The sequence below is a fragment of the Opisthorchis viverrini genome, assembly GCF_000715545.1.
Source record: "Opisthorchis viverrini unplaced genomic scaffold opera_v5_510, whole genome shotgun sequence".
NCBI lineage: Eukaryota > Metazoa > Platyhelminthes > Trematoda > Opisthorchiida > Opisthorchiidae > Opisthorchis > Opisthorchis viverrini.
Window position 1 is genome coordinate 18,742 of NW_008752174.1, and position 22,008 is coordinate 40,749.

Here is a 22,008-nt window from a genome sequence, read left to right on the forward strand (position 1 = left end):
ATTTGCTGAAGGTTGTTCAGCATTCTTATGGTAGCAGGACATTTCAAGAATAGTTGAAGAGATTTTATTGCGTAACAACCGAGTAATCAACAGGCTTGTTTTGTCGCCTGGCGTTTTATTGTTCATTTCCCAAGCAGGTATTCTTCCTCCTCTATTAATCGATCTGTCCATTGTGCTGATTTCTGTGCGGTACTGCGCATCCGGCGTGTCCAAAATTTCTTCTTTGTGGTACCTGGAAAATGATTCCGGACTAAATGCATCTGGCTTGTAGTTGATCTCTTCCCGTCACCTGCGCATTAACTTTGACCATTTGATGAATATGATACAATAACATCACATGGAAAATGTGTTAAGAGAACAACTGCTCAAGACAGAAAATTCCAAAAGACTCCATACCAGTCTGATTATTCGACAGATTACCCCTTCCCAAAGATCTCATTTATGCATCCGATAAATCTCTAGAGGGCTGTATTAGAGCTCATCGAAAGTCGATGGGGCTAAGTTTGATGATGCGTCTCTATCACGTCTAGAGTGATCACGAAAGACACCGAAATTTTAGTAGTGGGTTTGAGTCGAGAGACGACACAAAACTGTTCTAGCTGTGTCGGCCGACTGGCCTATGTTTGTCCGTCCTGTGGACCTAACGTGCATTGCTACGTCAGATATGTGGAGGCGTCTTGATGAGTCCACAAAGTTTGAGAATCCTGACGGTTTTACCTAAATGCTATTGGTTTTTACCGAGCCATCTTTGGACGGCTAGCTTGATAGAAAAACACAACTCTTGTTTCGCGGCGACTGCAAATCATGATACGGAACAGCTGTAAGTCATTTTATTTTGGCAAAATCAGGCAACAAAGGGCGTGTCCGTTAGGAACAGACGTTGTGGACAGAGTCGATGAGGGTTCCAACCTCGTATCCGGCTTTGCACAACTCCATCAAATGTGTTGTATGCTGGGCTACCTCGGGGACCTGAAGACAGATAGATACCAGGATCTCAGCTAAGAAGTCAATCTAATCGTTAGAGCTAATGATTCACCACACATACAAAAATCTACGCATGCCACATTTTGAGCATAGGTTTGTACTAATGACTGAGAATGTTTTCAAAAGAAGAGGGCTATGTTTTCACACAAGATTCCTCCAAACGTTCACCAACAGCCTCCAGTATTTTCGTAAAAACCTGGCGATTATGCTAAACAGTTGGATGATTGGCTCTGAGGCACACTGAATATCAAGTAGATATTGGGTCCGCGATTAAAACTGGTATTTGTAAGAGGGGTTGTTGAATATCGGTATATCTGAATTCCGAACATTTCGAAACGTTTTGATTAGGACTCGCACGATACCAGTCAAGAATGCGCACAATATTTAAGCTACGTAACAGACGGGTGAAAATGTGTGAAATCCACGAAACAAAATACGTAGTAAAGCGATAACTGGTTTCGCCCGTCTTAAGGCTCATCAGGTAGTCGGAGTCCCAGAGTTTCCGTCAAACTCATGGCCTGCTTGAACCCGACAGAATTTGTCAAATGCTCCCGCTTGTAAACGACTATGTTTTCGACAGGGGACACAAATGAACCGTAGTGAGTCACACAGCGCAATAGCTGGGCATCCGCGGCCTTTCAACCATAATAATTGCAAGTAGAATCGAACGAGTTTCGTACAAAACAGGCTTGTATCATTGATCAAAAAGAGGGATATATACCATCTTATACAGAATAAACAGAGGATAAGTCAAAAGAGGTTTGAAAGTGGCTGTCAAAACATTGAAAACAAGATACACACCCAAAGTGAGACAGAGGTATTCGAGTTCATTAGTCATGGATATCATCTTGGGGATATCTTTCTACAACCGCAACAATTGTTCCAGCTTTCTGTCGGTTGGCCATCTATTTGATCGGAAAAATCCTACTAAAAATTGTGCGTTTTTAAGAACAGACCTAACGATCCCAGCCAGATATGCTGACCACATCATGCTTCAGTATATTCCTTAGCAGTGTTGAACACAGGACCCTGCACAAACAAGGAAGCCCCTACTCACGGCTGTCCTGTGTCACTTCCAACATCCATCTATCACATTTTCGTGGCTTTTGTTTTTTGCTGGTTAGAACTCAGTTCACAATGGGTTCAAAGTGAACTTAACTAAACTAAACTAAAGTGAAATTGAATTGATCTGAACTGAACTGAACTGAACTAAACTTAACTTATCTGAATTGAACATTGATCTGAAGAAGTGAACTGAATTGAAGCGAACTGAATTGAAAACAGGCCACTTCCGCCAGAGGCTCTTAGTCTTGTAATACCCATATGCTTACTCCATAACACTTCCCATTGTGTAAAATACCGATTTATCTACATCACATTCCAAATTCCATAACTCGGCTTAGTTCAAACAGAAACAAAGTTAAACTAGAGCAAAATTAAACTGAACTGAACTGAACAGAACTGAACTGAACTGAACTGAACTGAACTGAACTGAACTGAACTGAACTGAACTGAACTGAACTGAACTGAACTGAACTGAACTGAACTGAACTGAACTGAACTGAACTGAACTGAACTGAACTGAACTGAACTGAACTGAACTGAACTGAACTGAACTGAACTGAACTGAACTGAACTGAACTGAACTGAACTGAACTGAACTGAACTGAACTGAACTGAACTGAACTGAACTGAACTGAACTGAACTGAACTGAACTGAACTGAACTGAACTGAATGAAACAGAAGTGAAATGAACTCAACTGAAGTGAACTGAATTAAACAGAGGTGAACTGAACTGAAATGAAATGAACTGAATTGAATTCAGGCAGCTTCATCCAGCAGCTGTCAAATTTGGCATACCTATATTCTTACTCCATTACACTTCCTGAACTGAACTGAACTGAACTGAACTGAACTGAACTGAACTGAACTGAACTGAACTGAACTGAACTGAACTGAACTGAACTGAACTGAACTGAACTGAACTGAACTGAACTGAACTGAACTGAACTGAACTGAACTGAACTGAACTGAACTGAACTGAACTGAACTGAACTGAACTGAACTGAACTGAACTGAACTGAACTGAACTGAACTGAACTGAACTGAACTGAACTGAACTGAACTGAACTGAACTGAACTGAACTGAACTGAACTGAACTGAACTGAACTGAACTGAACTGAACTGAACTGAACTGAACTGAACTGAACTGAACTGAACTGAACTGAACTGAACTGAACTGAACTGAACTGAACTGAACTGAACTGAACTGAACTGAACTGAACTGAACTGAACTGAACTGAACTGAACTGAACTGAACTGAACTGAACTGAACTGAACTGAACTGAACTGAACTGAACTGAACTGAACTGAACTGAACTGAACTGAACTGAACTGAACTGAACTGAACTGAACTGAACTGAACTGAACTGAACTGAACTGAACTGAACTGAACTGAACTGAACTGAACTGAACTGAACTGAACTGAACTGAACTGAACTGAACTGAACTGAACTGAACTGAACTGAACTGAACTGAACTGAACTGAACTGAACTGAACTGAACTGAACTGAACTGAACTGAACTGAACTGAACTGAACTGAACTGAACTGAACTGAACTGAACTGAACTGAACTGAACTGAACTGAACTGAACTGAACTGAACTGAACTGAACTGAACTGAACTGAACTGAACTGAACTGAACTGAACTGAACTGAACTGAACTGAACTGAACTGAACTGAACTGAACTGAACTGAACTGAACTGAACTGAACTGAACTGAACTGAACTGAACTGAACTGAACTGAACTGAACTGAACTGAACTGAACTGAACTGAACTGAACTGAACTGAACTGAACTGAACTGAACTGAACTGAACTGAACTGAACTGAACTGAACTGAACTGAACTGAACTGAACTGAACTGAACTGAACTGAACTGAACTGAACTGAACTGAACTGAACTGAACTGAACTGAACTGAACTGAACTGAACTGAACTGAACTGAACTGAACTGAACTGAACTGAACTGAACTGAACTGAACTGAACTGAACTGAACTGAACTGAACTGAACTGAACTGAACTGAACTGAACTGAACTGAACTGAACTGAACTGAACTGAACTGAACTGAACTGAACTGAACTGAACTGAACTGAACTGAACTGAACTGAACTGAACTGAACTGAACTGAACTGAACTGAACTGAACTGAACTGAACTGAACTGAACTGAACTGAACTGAACTGAACTGAACTGAACTGAACTGAACTGAACTGAACTGAACTGAACTGAACTGAACTGAACTGAACTGAACTGAACTGAACTGAACTGAACTGAACTGAACTGAACTGAACTGAACTGAACTGAACTGAACTGAACTGAACTGAACTGAACTGAACTGAACTGAACTGAACTGAACTGAACTGAACTGAACTGAACTGAACTGAACTGAACTGAACTGAACTGAACTGAACTGAACTGAACTGAACTGAACTGAACTGAACTGAACTGAACTGAACTGAACTGAACTGAACTGAACTGAACTGAACTGAACTGAACTGAACTGAACTGAACTGAACTGAACTGAACTGAACTGAACTGAACTGAACTGAACTGAACTGAACTGAACTGAACTGAACTGAACTGAACTGAACTGAACTGAACTGAACTGAACTGAACTGAACTGAACTGAACTGAACTGAACTGAACTGAACTGAACTGAACTGAACTGAACTGAACTGAACTGAACTGAACTGAACTGAACTGAACTGAACTGAACTGAACTGAACTGAACTGAACTGAACTGAACTGAACTGAACTGAACTGAACTGAACTGAACTGAACTGAACTGAACTGAACTGAACTGAACTGAACTGAACTGAACTGAACTGAACTGAACTGAACTGAACTGAACTGAACTGAACTGAACTGAACTGAACTGAACTGAACTGAACTGAACTGAACTGAACTGAACTGAACTGAACTGAACTGAACTGAACTGAACTGAACTGAACTGAACTGAACTGAACTGAACTGAACTGAACTGAACTGAACTGAACTGAACTGAACTGAACTGAACTGAACTGAACTGAACTGAACTGAACTGAACTGAACTGAACTGAACTGAACTGAACTGAACTGAACTGAACTGAACTGAACTGAACTGAACTGAACTGAACTGAACTGAACTGAACTGAACTGAACTGAACTGAACTGAACTGAACTGAACTGAACTGAACTGAACTGAACTGAACTGAACTGAACTGAACTGAACTGAACTGAACTGAACTGAACTGAACTGAACTGAACTGAACTGAACTGAACTGAACTGAACTGAACTGAACTGAACTGAACTGAACTGAACTGAACTGAACTGAACTGAACTGAACTGAACTGAACTGAACTGAACTGAACTGAACTGAACTGAACTGAACTGAACTGAACTGAACTGAACTGAACTGAACTGAACTGAACTGAACTGAACTGAACTGAACTGAACTGAACTGAACTGAACTGAACTGAACTGAACTGAACTGAACTGAACTGAACTGAACTGAACTGAACTGAACTGAACTGAACTGAACTGAACTGAACTGAACTGAACTGAACTGAACTGAACTGAACTGAACTGAACTGAACTGAACTGAACTGAACTGAACTGAACTGAACTGAACTGAACTGAACTGAACTGAACTGAACTGAACTGAACTGAACTGAACTGAACTGAACTGAACTGAACTGAACTGAACTGAACTGAACTGAACTGAACTGAACTGAACTGAACTGAACTGAACTGAACTGAACTGAACTGAACTGAACTGAACTGAACTGAACTGAACTGAACTGAACTGAACTGAACTGAACTGAACTGAACTGAACTGAACTGAACTGAACTGAACTGAACTGAACTGAACTGAACTGAACTGAACTGAACTGAACTGAACTGAACTGAACTGAACTGAACTGAACTGAACTGAACTGAACTGAACTGAACTGAACTGAACTGAACTGAACTGAACTGAACTGAACTGAACTGAACTGAACTGAACTGAACTGAACTGAACTGAACTGAACTGAACTGAACTGAACTGAACTGAACTGAACTGAACTGAACTGAACTGAACTGAACTGAACTGAACTGAACTGAACTGAACTGAACTGAACTGAACTGAACTGAACTGAACTGAACTGAACTGAACTGAACTGAACTGAACTGAACTGAACTGAACTGAACTGAACTGAACTGAACTGAACTGAACTGAACTGAACTGAACTGAACTGAACTGAACTGAACTGAACTGAACTGAACTGAACTGAACTGAACTGAACTGAACTGAACTGAACTGAACTGAACTGAACTGAACTGAACTGAACTGAACTGAACTGAACTGAACTGAACTGAACTGAACTGAACTGAACTGAACTGAACTGAACTGAACTGAACTGAACTGAACTGAACTGAACTGAACTGAACTGAACTGAACTGAACTGAACTGAACTGAACTGAACTGAACTGAACTGAACTGAACTGAACTGAACTGAACTGAACTGAACTGAACTGAACTGAACTGAACTGAACTGAACTGAACTGAACTGAACTGAACTGAACTGAACTGAACTGAACTGAACTGAACTGAACTGAACTGAACTGAACTGAACTGAACTGAACTGAACTGAACTGAACTGAACTGAACTGAACTGAACTGAACTGAACTGAACTGAACTGAACTGAACTGAACTGAACTGAACTGAACTGAACTGAACTGAACTGAACTGAACTGAACTGAACTGAACTGAACTGAACTGAACTGAACTGAACTGAACTGAACTGAACTGAACTGAACTGAACTGAACTGAACTGAACTGAACTGAACTGAACTGAACTGAACTGAACTGAACTGAACTGAACTGAACTGAACTGAACTGAACTGAACTGAACTGAACTGAACTGAACTGAACTGAACTGAACTGAACTGAACTGAACTGAACTGAACTGAACTGAACTGAACTGAACTGAACTGAACTGAACTGAACTGAACTGAACTGAACTGAACTGAACTGAACTGAACTGAACTGAACTGAACTGAACTGAACTGAACTGAACTGAACTGAACTGAACTGAACTGAACTGAACTGAACTGAACTGAACTGAACTGAACTGAACTGAACTGAACTGAACTGAACTGAACTGAACTGAACTGAACTGAACTGAACTGAACTGAACTGAACTGAACTGAACTGAACTGAACTGAACTGAACTGAACTGAACTGAACTGAACTGAACTGAACTGAACTGAACTGAACTGAACTGAACTGAACTGAACTGAACTGAACTGAACTGAACTGAACTGAACTGAACTGAACTGAACTGAACTGAACTGAACTGAACTGAACTGAACTGAACTGAACTGAACTGAACTGAACTGAACTGAACTGAACTGAACTGAACTGAACTGAACTGAACTGAACTGAACTGAACTGAACTGAACTGAACTGAACTGAACTGAACTGAACTGAACTGAACTGAACTGAACTGAACTGAACTGAACTGAACTGAACTGAACTGAACTGAACTGAACTGAACTGAACTGAACTGAACTGAACTGAACTGAACTGAACTGAACTGAACTGAACTGAACTGAACTGAACTGAACTGAACTGAACTGAACTGAACTGAACTGAACTGAACTGAACTGAACTGAACTGAACTGAACTGAACTGAACTGAACTGAACTGAACTGAACTGAACTGAACTGAACTGAACTGAACTGAACTGAACTGAACTGAACTGAACTGAACTGAACTGAACTGAACTGAACTGAACTGAACTGAACTGAACTGAACTGAACTGAACTGAACTGAACTGAACTGAACTGAACTGAACTGAACTGAACTGAACTGAACTGAACTGAACTGAACTGAACTGAACTGAACTGAACTGAACTGAACTGAACTGAACTGAACTGAACTGAACTGAACTGAACTGAACTGAACTGAACTGAACTGAACTGAACTGAACTGAACTGAACTGAACTGAACTGAACTGAACTGAACTGAACTGAACTGAACTGAACTGAACTGAACTGAACTGAACTGAACTGAACTGAACTGAACTGAACTGAACTGAACTGAACTGAACTGAACTGAACTGAACTGAACTGAACTGAACTGAACTGAACTGAACTGAACTGAACTGAACTGAACTGAACTGAACTGAACTGAACTGAACTGAACTGAACTGAACTGAACTGAACTGAACTGAACTGAACTGAACTGAACTGAACTGAACTGAACTGAACTGAACTGAACTGAACTGAACTGAACTGAACTGAACTGAACTGAACTGAACTGAACTGAACTGAACTGAACTGAACTGAACTGAACTGAACTGAACTGAACTGAACTGAACTGAACTGAACTGAACTGAACTGAACTGAACTGAACTGAACTGAACTGAACTGAACTGAACTGAACTGAACTGAACTGAACTGAACTGAACTGAACTGAACTGAACTGAACTGAACTGAACTGAACTGAACTGAACTGAACTGAACTGAACTGAACTGAACTGAACTGAACTGAACTGAACTGAACTGAACTGAACGCTTCATCCAGCAGCTGTCAAATTTGGCATACCTATATTCTTACTCCATTACACTTCGCATTGTTTAAAATTCCGATTTATCTACATCAATTTATACTTTCCATCGGTCAGCTTAGTGATAATGGTTTGTGACGGAAATTGCCTTACAAGATGTTGAACTACTGAAAACCATGTTCCGGGATGAACGTCCAATTTAAGGAAAAGAACGAAGGTGCTGTTGGTGTGAGCATCACATTACCCCGAAAGATCATTTACTGGACATTCAACTAAGGGCACTTTTGAGACTGAGGCTCGCCTTACATGACGCCGTGGGTGAGTGCATTGGCTAGTAATGTATGCACATTTTTGCACACCCTTATTTCAGGGCATCACGAGATCAACTTGCCTGCTGAATTGTGAGGCAGTGCGTCCGGAATTGATCGAATACTTCCTTGAAACACATGAGCTCATCCCTCACAAGCAAGCTCTTTAACGTTGGCTTATGGTGGGTCGTCACATCCACGACGATGTCGCGAAAGGTATCCCTGAGAACGTGACCAAGCTGGAAGAAGCGAGAAGAATATTTGTGGGAGGTAGTACAGAGCCTGTTACAGATTTCTTGCGCATCTTTACGAATCACGTTGGATTTTTGGATGGCTTCAAGAAAGGGCCGATAAAATATTGGACTGATGGCGTTCACCTGCTCTAATACATTCTCAATAACTATTACAAAACACACAAATAGACTCTTACTCAAAACGACATTTATCGTGCATTCATTTCCTTTGTAGACCGACCGGATAAGAAAAATGAAAATACACACCTGAAGTGCGACTGAACTGAACTGAACTGAACTGAACTGAACTGAACTGAACTGAACTGAACTGAACTGAACTGAACTGAACTGAACTGAACTGAACTGAACTGAACTGAACTGAACTGAACTGAACTGAACTGAACTGAACTGAACTGAACTGAACTGAACTGAACTGAACTGAACTGAACTGAACTGAACTGAACTGAACTGAACTGAACTGAACTGAACTGAACTGAACTGAACTGAACTGAACTGAACTGAACTGAACTGAACTGAACTGAACTGAACTGAACTGAACTGAACTGAACTGAACTGAACTGAACTGAACTGAACTGAACTGAACTGAACTGAACTGAACTGAACTGAACTGAACTGAACTGAACTGAACTGAACTGAACTGAACTGAACTGAACTGAACTGAACTGAACTGAACTGAACTGAACTGAACTGAACTGAACTGAACTGAACTGAACTGAACTGAACTGAACTGAACTGAACTGAACTGAACTGAACTGAACTGAACTGAACTGAACTGAACTGAACTGAACTGAACTGAACTGAACTGAACTGAACTGAACTGAACTGAACTGAACTGAACTGAACTGAACTGAACTGAACTGAACTGAACTGAACTGAACTGAACTGAACTGAACTGAACTGAACTGAACTGAACTGAACTGAACTGAACTGAACTGAACTGAACTGAACTGAACTGAACTGAACTGAACTGAACTGAACTGAACTGAACTGAACTGAACTGAACTGAACTGAACTGAACTGAACTGAACTGAACTGAACTGAACTGAACTGAACTGAACTGAACTGAACTGAACTGAACTGAACTGAACTGAACTGAACTGAACTGAACTGAACTGAACTGAACTGAACTGAACTGAACTGAACTGAACTGAACTGAACTGAACTGAACTGAACTGAACTGAACTGAACTGAACTGAACTGAACTGAACTGAACTGAACTGAACTGAACTGAACTGAACTGAACTGAACTGAACTGAACTGAACTGAACTGAACTGAACTGAACTGAACTGAACTGAACTGAACTGAACTGAACTGAACTGAACTGAACTGAACTGAACTGAACTGAACTGAACTGAACTGAACTGAACTGAACTGAATGAAACAGAAGTGAAATGAACTCAACTGAAGTGAACTGAATTAAACAGAGGTGAACTGAACTGAAATGAAATGAACTGAATTGAATTCAGGCAGCTTCATCCAGCAGCTGTCAAATTTGGCATACCTATATTCTTACTCCATTACACTTCGCATTGTTTAAAATTCCGATTTATCTACATCAATTTATACTTTCCATCGGTCAGCTTAGTGATAATGGTTTGTGACGGAAATTGCCTTACAAGATGTTGAACTACTGAAAACCATGTTCCGGGATGAACGTCCAATTTAAGGAAAAGAACGAAGGTCCGTTTGGTGTGAGCATCACATTACCCCGAAAGATCATTTACTGGACATTCAACTAAGGGCACTTTTGAGACTGAGGCTCGCCTACCTGACGCCACATTACCCCGAAAGATCATTTACTGGACATTCAACTAAGGGCACTTTTGAGACTGAGGCTCGCCTTACATGACGCCGTGGGTGAGTGCATTGGCTAGTAATGTATGCACATTTTTGCACACCCTTATTTCAGGGCATCACGAGATCAACTTGCCTGCTGAATTGTGAGGCAGTGCGTCCGGAATTGATCGAATACTTCCTTGAAACACATGAGCTCATCCCTCTTGGACAAGCTCTTTAACGTTGGCTTATGGTGGGTCGTCACATCCACGACGATGTCGCGAAAGGTATCCCTGAGAACCAAGCCAAGCTGGAAGAAGCGAGAAGAATATTTGTGGGAGGTAGTACAGAGCCTGTTACAGATTTCTTGCGCATCTTTACGAATTGGATTTTTGTGCAGCCTTTGCCAAGCGATTTCGTGTTCTCCCTCGGTTGCGGCCTGCATCATGCGTCGAGACTTTGAAAACAAATGCGCCTTGCAAGAGGGCTTTCTATCTGCAGAATTCGGCTGGAACCAGGGAAACAATTGAGCAACACCTATTGTTAACAGGAACTCTGTCAATGACGATTGAAAGAATTGACTTCCTAGATGATTCGGTTGCCAGGGCAACGCCGATTACTGACAAAATTCATTCTTCTGTACATTAGTTTGGAGTACGCAGAACATCACTAAACGTTTCATGGGTTTTGCTGAATATCTGAAACGGGGCCTTAACTCTCATGTGTAGTTTTATGCCGTGAACAAATCCAACAAAACTCGTTGATGCAGCAACCATTCCGTTGCAGAGTTTACCAGGTGATAATTTCTCTGCTCGTTTCATGGTCAGCGGTAAACACCATGTTCCGTCGGAGTGTGTAACATAAAATCGACGAATAATTGCAATCGGTGAAGTGCTTGTCATCGACATCAGCTCGATTGTCACTGACCATGCTAGAGTCAGTCATCACACGCTCGACGTGGTTAACCTACGATTCGCTCGCTCTGCTGTGTTTATGTAAATTGGTCGGTATTCATTCAAAAACGTCCCTATCTATGCAGCCGTCCGTCTGTCTGATAGGTTTTCGACATCAGCTCGATTATCACCGAGCATTCTGGAGTCAGTCATCACACGCTCGATGTGTTTGATCTACAATTGGTTCGCTGCGCTGTATTCATGTAGTTTGGTCGCTGTTCGTCTAAAAACGTGCCTATCTATATGTCCTTCTGTTTGTTTGTCTGTCTATTTGTCTTCCATCCGCCTGTCAGTCAGACTTTCTGTCTGACTGTCGGTCAGTCGGTTTATTTATCTATCTATCTATCTATCTATCTATCTATCTATCTATCTATCTATCTATCTATCTATCTATCTATCTATCTATCTATCTATCTATCTATCTATCTATCTATCTATCTATCTATCTATCTATCTATCTATCTATCTATCTATCTATCTATCTATCTATCTATCTATCTATCTATCTATCTATCTATCTATCTATCTATCTATCTATCTATCTATCTATCTATCTATCTATCTATCTATCTATCTATCTATCTATCTATCTATCTATCTATCTATCTATCTATCTATCTATCTATCTATCTATCTATCTATCTATCTATCTATCTATCTATCTATCTATCTATCTATCTATCTATCTATCTATCTATCTATCTATCTATCTATCTATCTATCTATCTATCTATCTATCTATCTATCTATCTATCTATCTATCTATCTATCTATCTATCTATCTATCTATCTATCTATCTATCTATCTATCTATCTATCTATCTATCTATCTATCTATCTATCTATCTATCTATCTATCTATCTATCTATCTATCTATCTATCTATCTATCTATCTATCTATCTATCTATCTATCTATCTATCTATCTATCTATCTATCTATCTATCTATCTATCTATCTATCTATCTATCTATCTATCTATCTATCTATCTATCTATCTATCTATCTATCTATCTATCTATCTATCTATCTATCTATCTATCTATCTATCTATCTATCTGTCTATCTGCCTAGTAATCACTATCAAACCCATGGAGAGGTTTATCGGATTAACTATCATTTCCATTAAAAATTATTTTACTCGAGATTATTGAGTCAGCTCTGAATTAGCAGGCGTTTGAGCTACCGAAATGACAACTTATTAGACTGTCATTGGAACGTGAGGTGGCCACTTGGTTCCTCAAACATCCAGTGGCGTAAGAAATAACTGTTCCAATAGACCATCCAAAATATTGAATACTTCGCTGAACACATACTGCTATCCCCCCACCGTTCCGGTGAATCAGTAGATCATAATGACCATGAAATTTTCCAACTGGGAGACTTCCCATCGCCTGAAATGAACAATAAACACACATTTGTTATTTCATTATCAACCAATATGGCGTCTTGTTCCATACAATGAAGAAGCAGCTTACCATATGACTCTAATTTTACACCTTAATACTCACGAGTTAGTGATGAAAAGTCCTGTTGCTCAATGAACATCAGTTCCGAAACCGTCCCACATACATCAGTGCATAGCACTGATGTCCACCGATTCACTAGTATTATCACCTAAGTTTACTCGTTCAGGTCCAAGGCGTTCAACTTTCAATCGCGGAAAACCACATCACGTGGCCACATATTAACCGGCCCCTCGAGTGCCAACTTTTCAGATGAAACTTTCAGTCATCGTGTAAATCTATTCTTCCTTTTAGTTACTTGTGAACGATTCATATAAATTCGAATTCCTTTTGTACCGCAGCAACGTATGAAATGAATCACAAGGTACCGAAAGCCATTGCTCGGTTATCCCAAAAGTACCACCGGCTAGGCTTGTATATCTAGATGCCTGGACTAGCAACCCTGCTGAATTTCGTCTAATGGACCCGAATTTCATAAACACGTATTTTCATTATTGACCATCACACAACTGCATTCTCGATAAATACACTCATTTTCATAAGTTTGCCTTTCGCAAGTTTTCCAAATTAATCATTTTGTTGTGTTTTTTGACTCACCATTTCACCGTATTTCATCACGTGACTGAACACTGTACTCTTTTTTACCTCCTCGTACTGTTGTTCTAGTGTACGCTTATTTGTGTCTTTCTGCGAGCGGGTGGGAGATAATGACAAAGGGGAGCTAATTGGTGCAGGCAGATCAGGTTACGCAATTTGAAGACCAATGCGCTGGAGTCGAAACCTAGAAAACCATCACTAGAGTTAAGACAACCGAGGTATGCAACGGCACATACATGCACATACAACACATCTTAAGGATTTGATGCCCTATGGTCCTGATTACCATCATTATCATCCCCATCATCTTGAGCAACAAAAGGGGGCAATACTGATGATTCACTGCCGTACAAGTATTCCAAAGGAAATTCCAGGGCTGGCCTACAGCAAGCACACGAAATACCTACCCCTTCGATACCTAGTCGGACAATCTGGCTAGAAACTGACAGCAGGGACGCCATTTACACGTTGATAAATTTTGACCGATGTATTGAGACGAAGGCATTCAGGAGATCCACCACCAGCATCATATTCGTTATCATCATCAGCATCGTTATCATTGTCATACACATCATCACTGTCAGCAACCGTATACAACATCGAAGCTTCCCTGCGTGCATTCAAAATCCACTTGAAGCCTTATTCAAAAGAAAATACTCGAAATATATTGAAGAGAGACTTGGTGCTGGCTTATCACAATCATTCCGATGCGCTTACAGCTCCAGACAATTACTCAGGCCATCTGAACCGAAAATGATAACAAGATCTCCAATAACATCGATTCAAGGACAGTTACGGTGGAATTCAGGCGGCCTCCATCGTAGAGCGCTAATTAAACTGATATCACCCATACATATGATAGTGTCTTTCATAGCCCCCTCACAGGTAAGCACGATTGGTCGGCTAGTGAGAAATTTTGGACATGCAGCTGTTGCTTCAATTATTTCGGGACACCGGACGGCCATGATTGCTGAATTGGCATAAATTTTCTCCACGCTTGAAAACAAAAAAATTGTTTCGGGAATGAAGTGGACTACCACTGGCTGCTGAATACAACCGGGCTACCCATCCACAACTGACAGGCTTATCTGCAACATTTCCTTTAAAACTTACGTATTCCGAATCTAAAACCAGGCATACGAGTATTCGTCCGCTAGACAAACATCGATATGCATGTCATAACAGAAAAGCGCCCAGGATTCTTCAGCTTCGTTGGCTGATGTCGTCGCGTATACTGCAGGTTTAGAGGTTTAGACAACAGATAATATAGGTCAATATCAGAGTTGTGTGAAATAGCGAGGTAAAATATCGGCGAACGGATCCTGTGACTCATAGAATTAATGAAGCTGCAAAACGTCTAAAACTAGCACACAATTCAGAAGGTCGCTGACATTTCCTTGACAGATCATAAGGGTTATCATGCTTCTTGAGGCGAATCAGGTAGACATAGTCGTTGACTCTCCCTAAAACTTAATGAAGGCTTGAATCCGGACTGGGCGGAGCTTGCCAAACACTCTCATGAACGGGATATTTATCTGGGTTTGGTTGCGTTAGCCCGTCAAAATCGAATAAGCGTGTGAACCTATAATCTGCTTTTTCACGGTGAACCCCCTCAAAAAGACACTGACGTGAAAGATCAAAGGTAATCACGCCACAATCATTAGACCTGTAATTTGATGCGTTAGTGTACTTTTTTTTAAAAGACCCACGATCCGTTTATAATTTACAATGAAGGCATCCGCTTGGAATTGTTGCGTGCTGCAAGGGGAGACCAAAATATCACAAGGGTTGTACCGGCTAAACAATGACCGGTTAAAAATGATTTCCTCCCCCCATATGAAACTATCTCAGCAGCCGATGAAAGCTGGATTTTGTGCTATCATCGGCTACACGCGTCTTGCGTATAGACTCAGGGGCTACTTTCATACAAAGATCGCGATGTGTACAAGAAAAATTGAGCATGGAACTTTGTTCTGTTTTACTAATCAACGCTGCTTTAAACCACACCAACCTAGCGAATATACACCCATTTGCCAACGACCAGTTTCACCCTTATTGGGGCTTATCAGTTAGGCGCATTCCCCGGCTTTCCGACAACCTTATATTCTACTTGAAACCAAATTCATCGAAATTAGCGAATATACATTCATTTGCTGTCGATAGATTCTCAGCAATCTTATGAGTAGTACATTGCAATATATATGTGTATCGCGATATTTCCAATATCGTAGCGACTGAAACATGAGCGGCCTGGTGCAGAACACACAGTTGCCTGAGAACATCACAAAAGGGTGATTCAGCTGGGTTCCAGTTGAGTCGCTCTAAATAACCAAATTGGTTCGCTAATTTCCTGTAATTTGTTTTCAAGTAAAACATAATGTTGACGGGGACTGCGCCTACCTGACGAGTCCCAAGAAGAGCGAAACCGGTCGTGGGCTGTCGATGGAATTTCAGCAAACCTGTGAATAGTGCATAAAAACGGTCACATAGTTGATTGATATTATGAATGCTATTTCGCATGATCCGTGCAAAAATCAGCCAGAAATTTACCCTACTTACTACCCATATTTGAAGGAAGAACGTCGCGAAATATAGAGCCCGATTTGCAAGTATCCACGTATAGCACCAATTTGTTGAACATTTGTTTTGAATGCATGTAGGCGAGGGTATCGTTCAACTCCATGGCGTACAGCTGTCGCAAGACAAGAAGAAAATTTCTCGTGAGCTGGAGATGAGCCACTCGAGGAATCAGTCACCAGTGATGTGGATCACTTGATTGAAGAATGGGTGGCGTTATGTCCTGAATTATTGCGGATAAATCAGGCTGTTGGTTGGTCGCTTGTGGCCAAACGGTTGCACGTTGTATCTTTAGGTTCACCACTGAGGATTTCTAATAAGGATGGAACAGTGGTACATTGCTTCTCGGCTTTTCATCAAAGGCTGGTCTATCATACATAAATACATATACTTCAAACTATTTGGGATTCGTGCTGTCGCTCTAAAAGCGAAAAGCAATATGTTGTCTTGTCTGGAGGAATTCAGCTGACGCGTCCTTCGGATGATGTACGCCTCATTAATGACCGTATACGACCAGCTTCCTTGTATCTACGTTCGCTCAACAGTCTGAATGGATCGATCGCAAAATCATGTGAGTCGAACGACATTAATCTTCGTAAAACGAAGTCCATGTGACGGTGTCATTTGAAGCACCTTGATGCGGCCTATCAAACTTGAATCCCCGGGGATGTCACTCTTGAGAGTGACGTACGAACACCGCAGTTTGTGTTCCGTTTTTCGTTTGATGTGTAGAACATCTTGACTGTAAACCTAGTTTTATAAAGAATTACTAATGCCATTGCACCAAAATGTTTACTTAAGCCTCTTAAAACCGTTTACTATTTTGCTTCCAAATAAAAAAATGCTTGCTAAAACCATCGTTACCAAAATTAACTAAACTTATTCCTTTATTTAGGAAGTAAATATGGGAAGTCCCACCATGGCCAGAGTAGAAGACGAACACGTTGTCATTAGGACCGCCGTTATCGGGCAGAAAGTATAAGGTGGTCTTGAGCAGTAGCTTATGGGCTGGCGCTCTCAAACATAGGAAAGCACAAGAAAAGACCCTCGGAAATAGAAGCATAGCGAACACGTCCGTCAGAATATTTTTTGTACCCGCTGCTTTATATAATCACTAGCTAAATTAACTTCGACTTGTCTCCTATTTGCATGGCTACGTGAATACGGGGATGAACATTCGATTCTTTGGGCTGCTGTTGGTGAATTCTTGTAGCGGGTTTGGTTTTCACTGCATGAGGATGTTTAGAAGCAGTTGTTCGCTTCAGCTAGCTTTGTCATCTTGCCGTTGGAACGGTCACACTCAGATGTTTCGAATAAACGCTACCGTTAGCATGATCACGTCTGTTTATTGAAATATCTACATAATATATACACTACTGAGGACAAATATTATATGCAAGGTGATCCCACATTTTGAACATGGATATCCAAGAAGACATACGTTTATATATAAAATTGATCTGAAAATGTTCCGTTGTTGGTCGTTGCTCAAGATGGTGTCCATCTGTTCTCTGGTGGTTGTGATCAGCTTGCAAATGTTTCATCACCAACCGAAGTGACACCATGAGTTAGTGTTTGGTTTGGAAGTTACTCCATACCTGTCTGATATTATACGTCTGTGGCTGGCTGAAGGGAGCATACACTTCTCGAGGTCCAAATGGTCCATTTCGAACTGTGCTGCGTTGTGTCTGGCCTACCTGAATTCGATTGCTGCATTAAGTAGCTTCTGTCTGAAGAAATTTCGTTCATGTTCTGATTGATCGGCTACCAATGTCTAGTGTGTTGCATTCTGGCTTTCCATATTCGATTGGCTCTCATTCCTACTTCTGGTTTCGTTAGTACGTTTTGATTGATTGTTTCTGAATTGCTGTTGTGCTGTAGCCTGATTTTTCGGAGTTTGCTTTCGCGAATGCCCTTTTAGTTAATTAATTTTTTTTTTCGTGCAGATGTATTTTGCATTTTCGATCTCCTATTCTATAGACCATCTCCCTTTCGTTCTCTGTCCCAACTAACAACTGGCGGGATCGGAAAAACTGAATTTGTTCAACTTAGTATTGGAACAGATTTTATCTACCTTTATGTTTATCTACATATTAGATCATTTAATGAACATGGTTTTAGCAGGAATCAAAGCAGACGGTGCAAAAATGGAGGACAAAAAAGATTGGTTCACGAGACCGGGGAATATATACGGAAACAGCTATCGCAGGTCCCTGCACGGAACACCGGTTAATCAGAAAACACGCATAAAGAGCGGCTAATTACGGATTTCGCCACAATTGCAAATCAAACGTGTGCATAAATGGCTGGATGAGAGACCTATGGTTTGCGAGTGAACAAATATTTGCCTCGTTTCCGGGCTTGTTTCCGTATGCCGACGCTTTCCATCTCGCCATGCGCGGGTCAAGAAGGCGTGGGATGAATTTCGAAAGAACAACTGTGACGTTAGCAACCCACATAGGCGAGACAGGTATTCAAAAAGCTAAGTATTATTGGTGAATCGCGATACAGATTTGAGGGTCCAACATTAACCGACAGGGTCGCCAGTGGACTTGGAATTCGATGATCCAAACAACACTGTGAGTTAAAACAACTCCTGAATCCGAGTAAACCAAGATCAACCGACCCCAACTTGTACATGTTCGAGTAGTAATTTGGCCACTCACAACTGCGCATACCTGAATATTTTTGAAAATTCTGTACAGTGGCGACTGGGGCGGATGATTAAATAATAACCCATAGTCAGAAATGGATAAACCGTGTTTCCGCTAAAATGAGACAAACCGTTTTGACTGACTTCTGAGAGGCATACCTACAGAGATTATGTACCATGTTACATACGAGAATACAAAACGAGCAGTTCGTAAATCCGAAGACGGCGACCTGCAAAACTAGAATTCTGGCTGTGATCAGCAAGTGCGTCAATAATATCCACTACCGCGCAAACTCACCTTTTCAGCACCTTCTTCTGGTTGGCTTCAAGTTTATCATCGCCTTTTAATACTTTCACGAAGTTATCCCGTGTGACATCCTGAAACGGGTGAACATGCATGACCAATTATTCTCGTGACAATAGTGTTCCCGACGTTCACTCTCTTCATTTTGGCCTTCCAATTTCACCTTAAGAAGTATTTCAAATCTAAGATATGCCTCCATGTTCACTCATATTTTATTCATGATGAAGGCTCTGTGCCGCAAACTGAATAAATCGATTTTTGCTCTTTTTGTCAAGCAGGGCATTTGGATTTATCCCTCAAGCCTAGCGCTGGTAGTTGAGTTAAAAATGGACTAACTGAAAGCACTAAAAAGAAACCCTCGTCTACGTCAGTAGATAAGGAATGCAACAAACGTGAGAAAAAGCCGCTATCTGGAAGCGCGCATCACTCATCAGCACTCAACTGAATCACAGTTGAATATTTCTTATATATGATGTTCTCTAGAAGAATGTGCTGTCCTGGACGCGCAGCTAGGTTGGGTTGGTGCATCACACGGGATATTACAGGGTATTTCCCGGAGAAACTATTGGCGCAGCGTTGGTCCTCGTGCAATTTTCGTGGGTCGTTTGACAAGAACCCTAGCATATTCGAAAGGCCAAAAGCAGAACGTTGAAATCGGTCGTGGGTTCCCTGAGAGATCTCCAATAATTTATGACAGTGTGCGTACAAATGAATTCATCATTCTGTAATATAATAAAATCGATTATTGTGGCCTGCTGTTTGTATTTTGATCCGCATTTGGCCTTCCAATTTCACCTTAAGAAGTATTTCAAATCTAAGATATGCCTCCATGTTCACTCATATTTTATTCATGATGAAGGCTCTGTGCCGCAAACTGAATAAATCGATTTTTGCTCTTTTTGTCAAGCAGGGCATTTGGATTTATCCCTCAAGCCTAGCGCTGGTAGTTGAGTTAAAAATGGACTAACTGAAAGCACTAAAAAGAAACCCTCGTCTACGTCAGTAGATAAGGAATGCAACAAACGTGAGAAAAAGCCGCTATCTGGAAGCGCGCATCACTCATCAGCACTCAACTGAATCGCAGTTGAATATTTCTTATATATGATGTTCTCTAGAAGAATGTGCTGTCCTGGACGCGCAGCTAGGTTGGGTTGGTGCATCACACGGGATATTACAGGGTATTTCCCGGAGAAACTATTGGCGCAGCGTTGGTCCTCGTGCAATTTTCGTGGGTCGTTTGACAAGAACCCTAGCATATTCGAAAGGCCAAAAGCAGAACGTTGAAATCGGTCGTGGGTTCCCTGAGAGATCTCCAATAATTTATGACAGTGTGCGTACAAATGAATTCATCATTCTGTAATATAATAAAATCGATTATTGTGGCCTGCTGTTTGTATTGTGTTTTGATCCGCAGTGTTATTATACTTGCACCTTGCGTTGCACGGTGAACTGATGCAAGATTTACTTAATTGCTGCGCACTGGAACGCGGACTTACTTTTCCACGGTAGTCTATCACTACACCATTGTACACATCTTCGTGCTGGTATTCATGGAACACTTTGCCTTTAAACGGATTTCTGGAATAAAAGAATGAAAAGTAGCAGTGAGTCCTCTTCTTCCCGACTACATCCGTCTAGGCTTGGAAACCTGGCAGTGTTCCAGCCCTCGTGCAACCATCGTGTGTCATGGCAGCTAGGCGCCTTGAAGATGCTACAGCCGAACGAACAAATAAGGCAATAAACAACTTACGATTTTTACAGTCTGCACGCAAGAACTAATTATTAATTCCTTTAGAAGGTTTTTCTCTTCTCCGGCTGCATTACAAAATGTTAAGATTCCTAGATTGCTTGCTTACTATTTGCTCCAAATCATCAACCTGGTGATGCAACGACATCTCATCTAGATATCAATGTGTTTCATTACATGCCATGGAAACGAGTACTCGAACGAGTACATATCACTAACATCGTCATCACCATCGTCATCATCATCATCAGAATGTGCTGCCTGCATCAGGATTCCATGGTATCTACAGTCATGAAAAGACATCAACCAAAAGAAAATGTGTTAGGACATCTGAAGTTACGCACGAAGTCCCATAATTATATGCAGCTCAAACTCAACAATTATATAGACTGAAAAGACGGCAAGACAATGAGATCTGTTACAGGCAAAAAACGAATCACGTTTTCAACGTTCTATTTGCTAACATATAGCAAAATTTATGCGCGATATTTACTTGGGATTGTTTGCAATATCGTCGTAGGCGAAGGTAATTATATTCTCCGCTGGAACTTTGTTTGCACGCACGACTTTATACGCGTGGTAAACGTCCGCCTGAATGAGAACACAAATGACATGTGAATTAAGGACAACAGACAGATTGAGGAATGGAATGTGAAGAAGGCAAGCACAGTGCGTAAGATCATCCATACTCGGTGGAGTATCAGTTACCAGAACAGTATTTGGATGCATTATCCAAAGAACAGGAAGCATGATTCTACTCTGGAAGGGCTTGTGTGGACCACAATTC

The 22,008-nt window shown here is 40.9% G+C and overlaps 1 protein-coding gene across 1 annotated transcript; it reads right to left on the reverse strand.

The window, feature by feature from the left end:
- Positions 1–867: 867 nt before the first annotated feature.
- On the reverse strand, positions 868–21,950 carry T265_11511 (hypothetical protein; the record flags this gene model as incomplete). Its single annotated transcript, XM_009178187.1, has 9 exons — positions 868–998; positions 11,075–11,432; positions 13,194–13,271; positions 13,941–14,064; positions 16,500–16,665; positions 17,382–17,563; positions 19,469–19,548; positions 20,971–21,052; positions 21,715–21,950. The coding sequence occupies 9 exons, from the start codon at positions 21,948–21,950 to the stop codon at positions 868–870; spliced, it is 1,437 nt and encodes a 478-aa protein (XP_009176451.1).
- Positions 21,951–22,008: the final 58 nt, after the last annotated feature.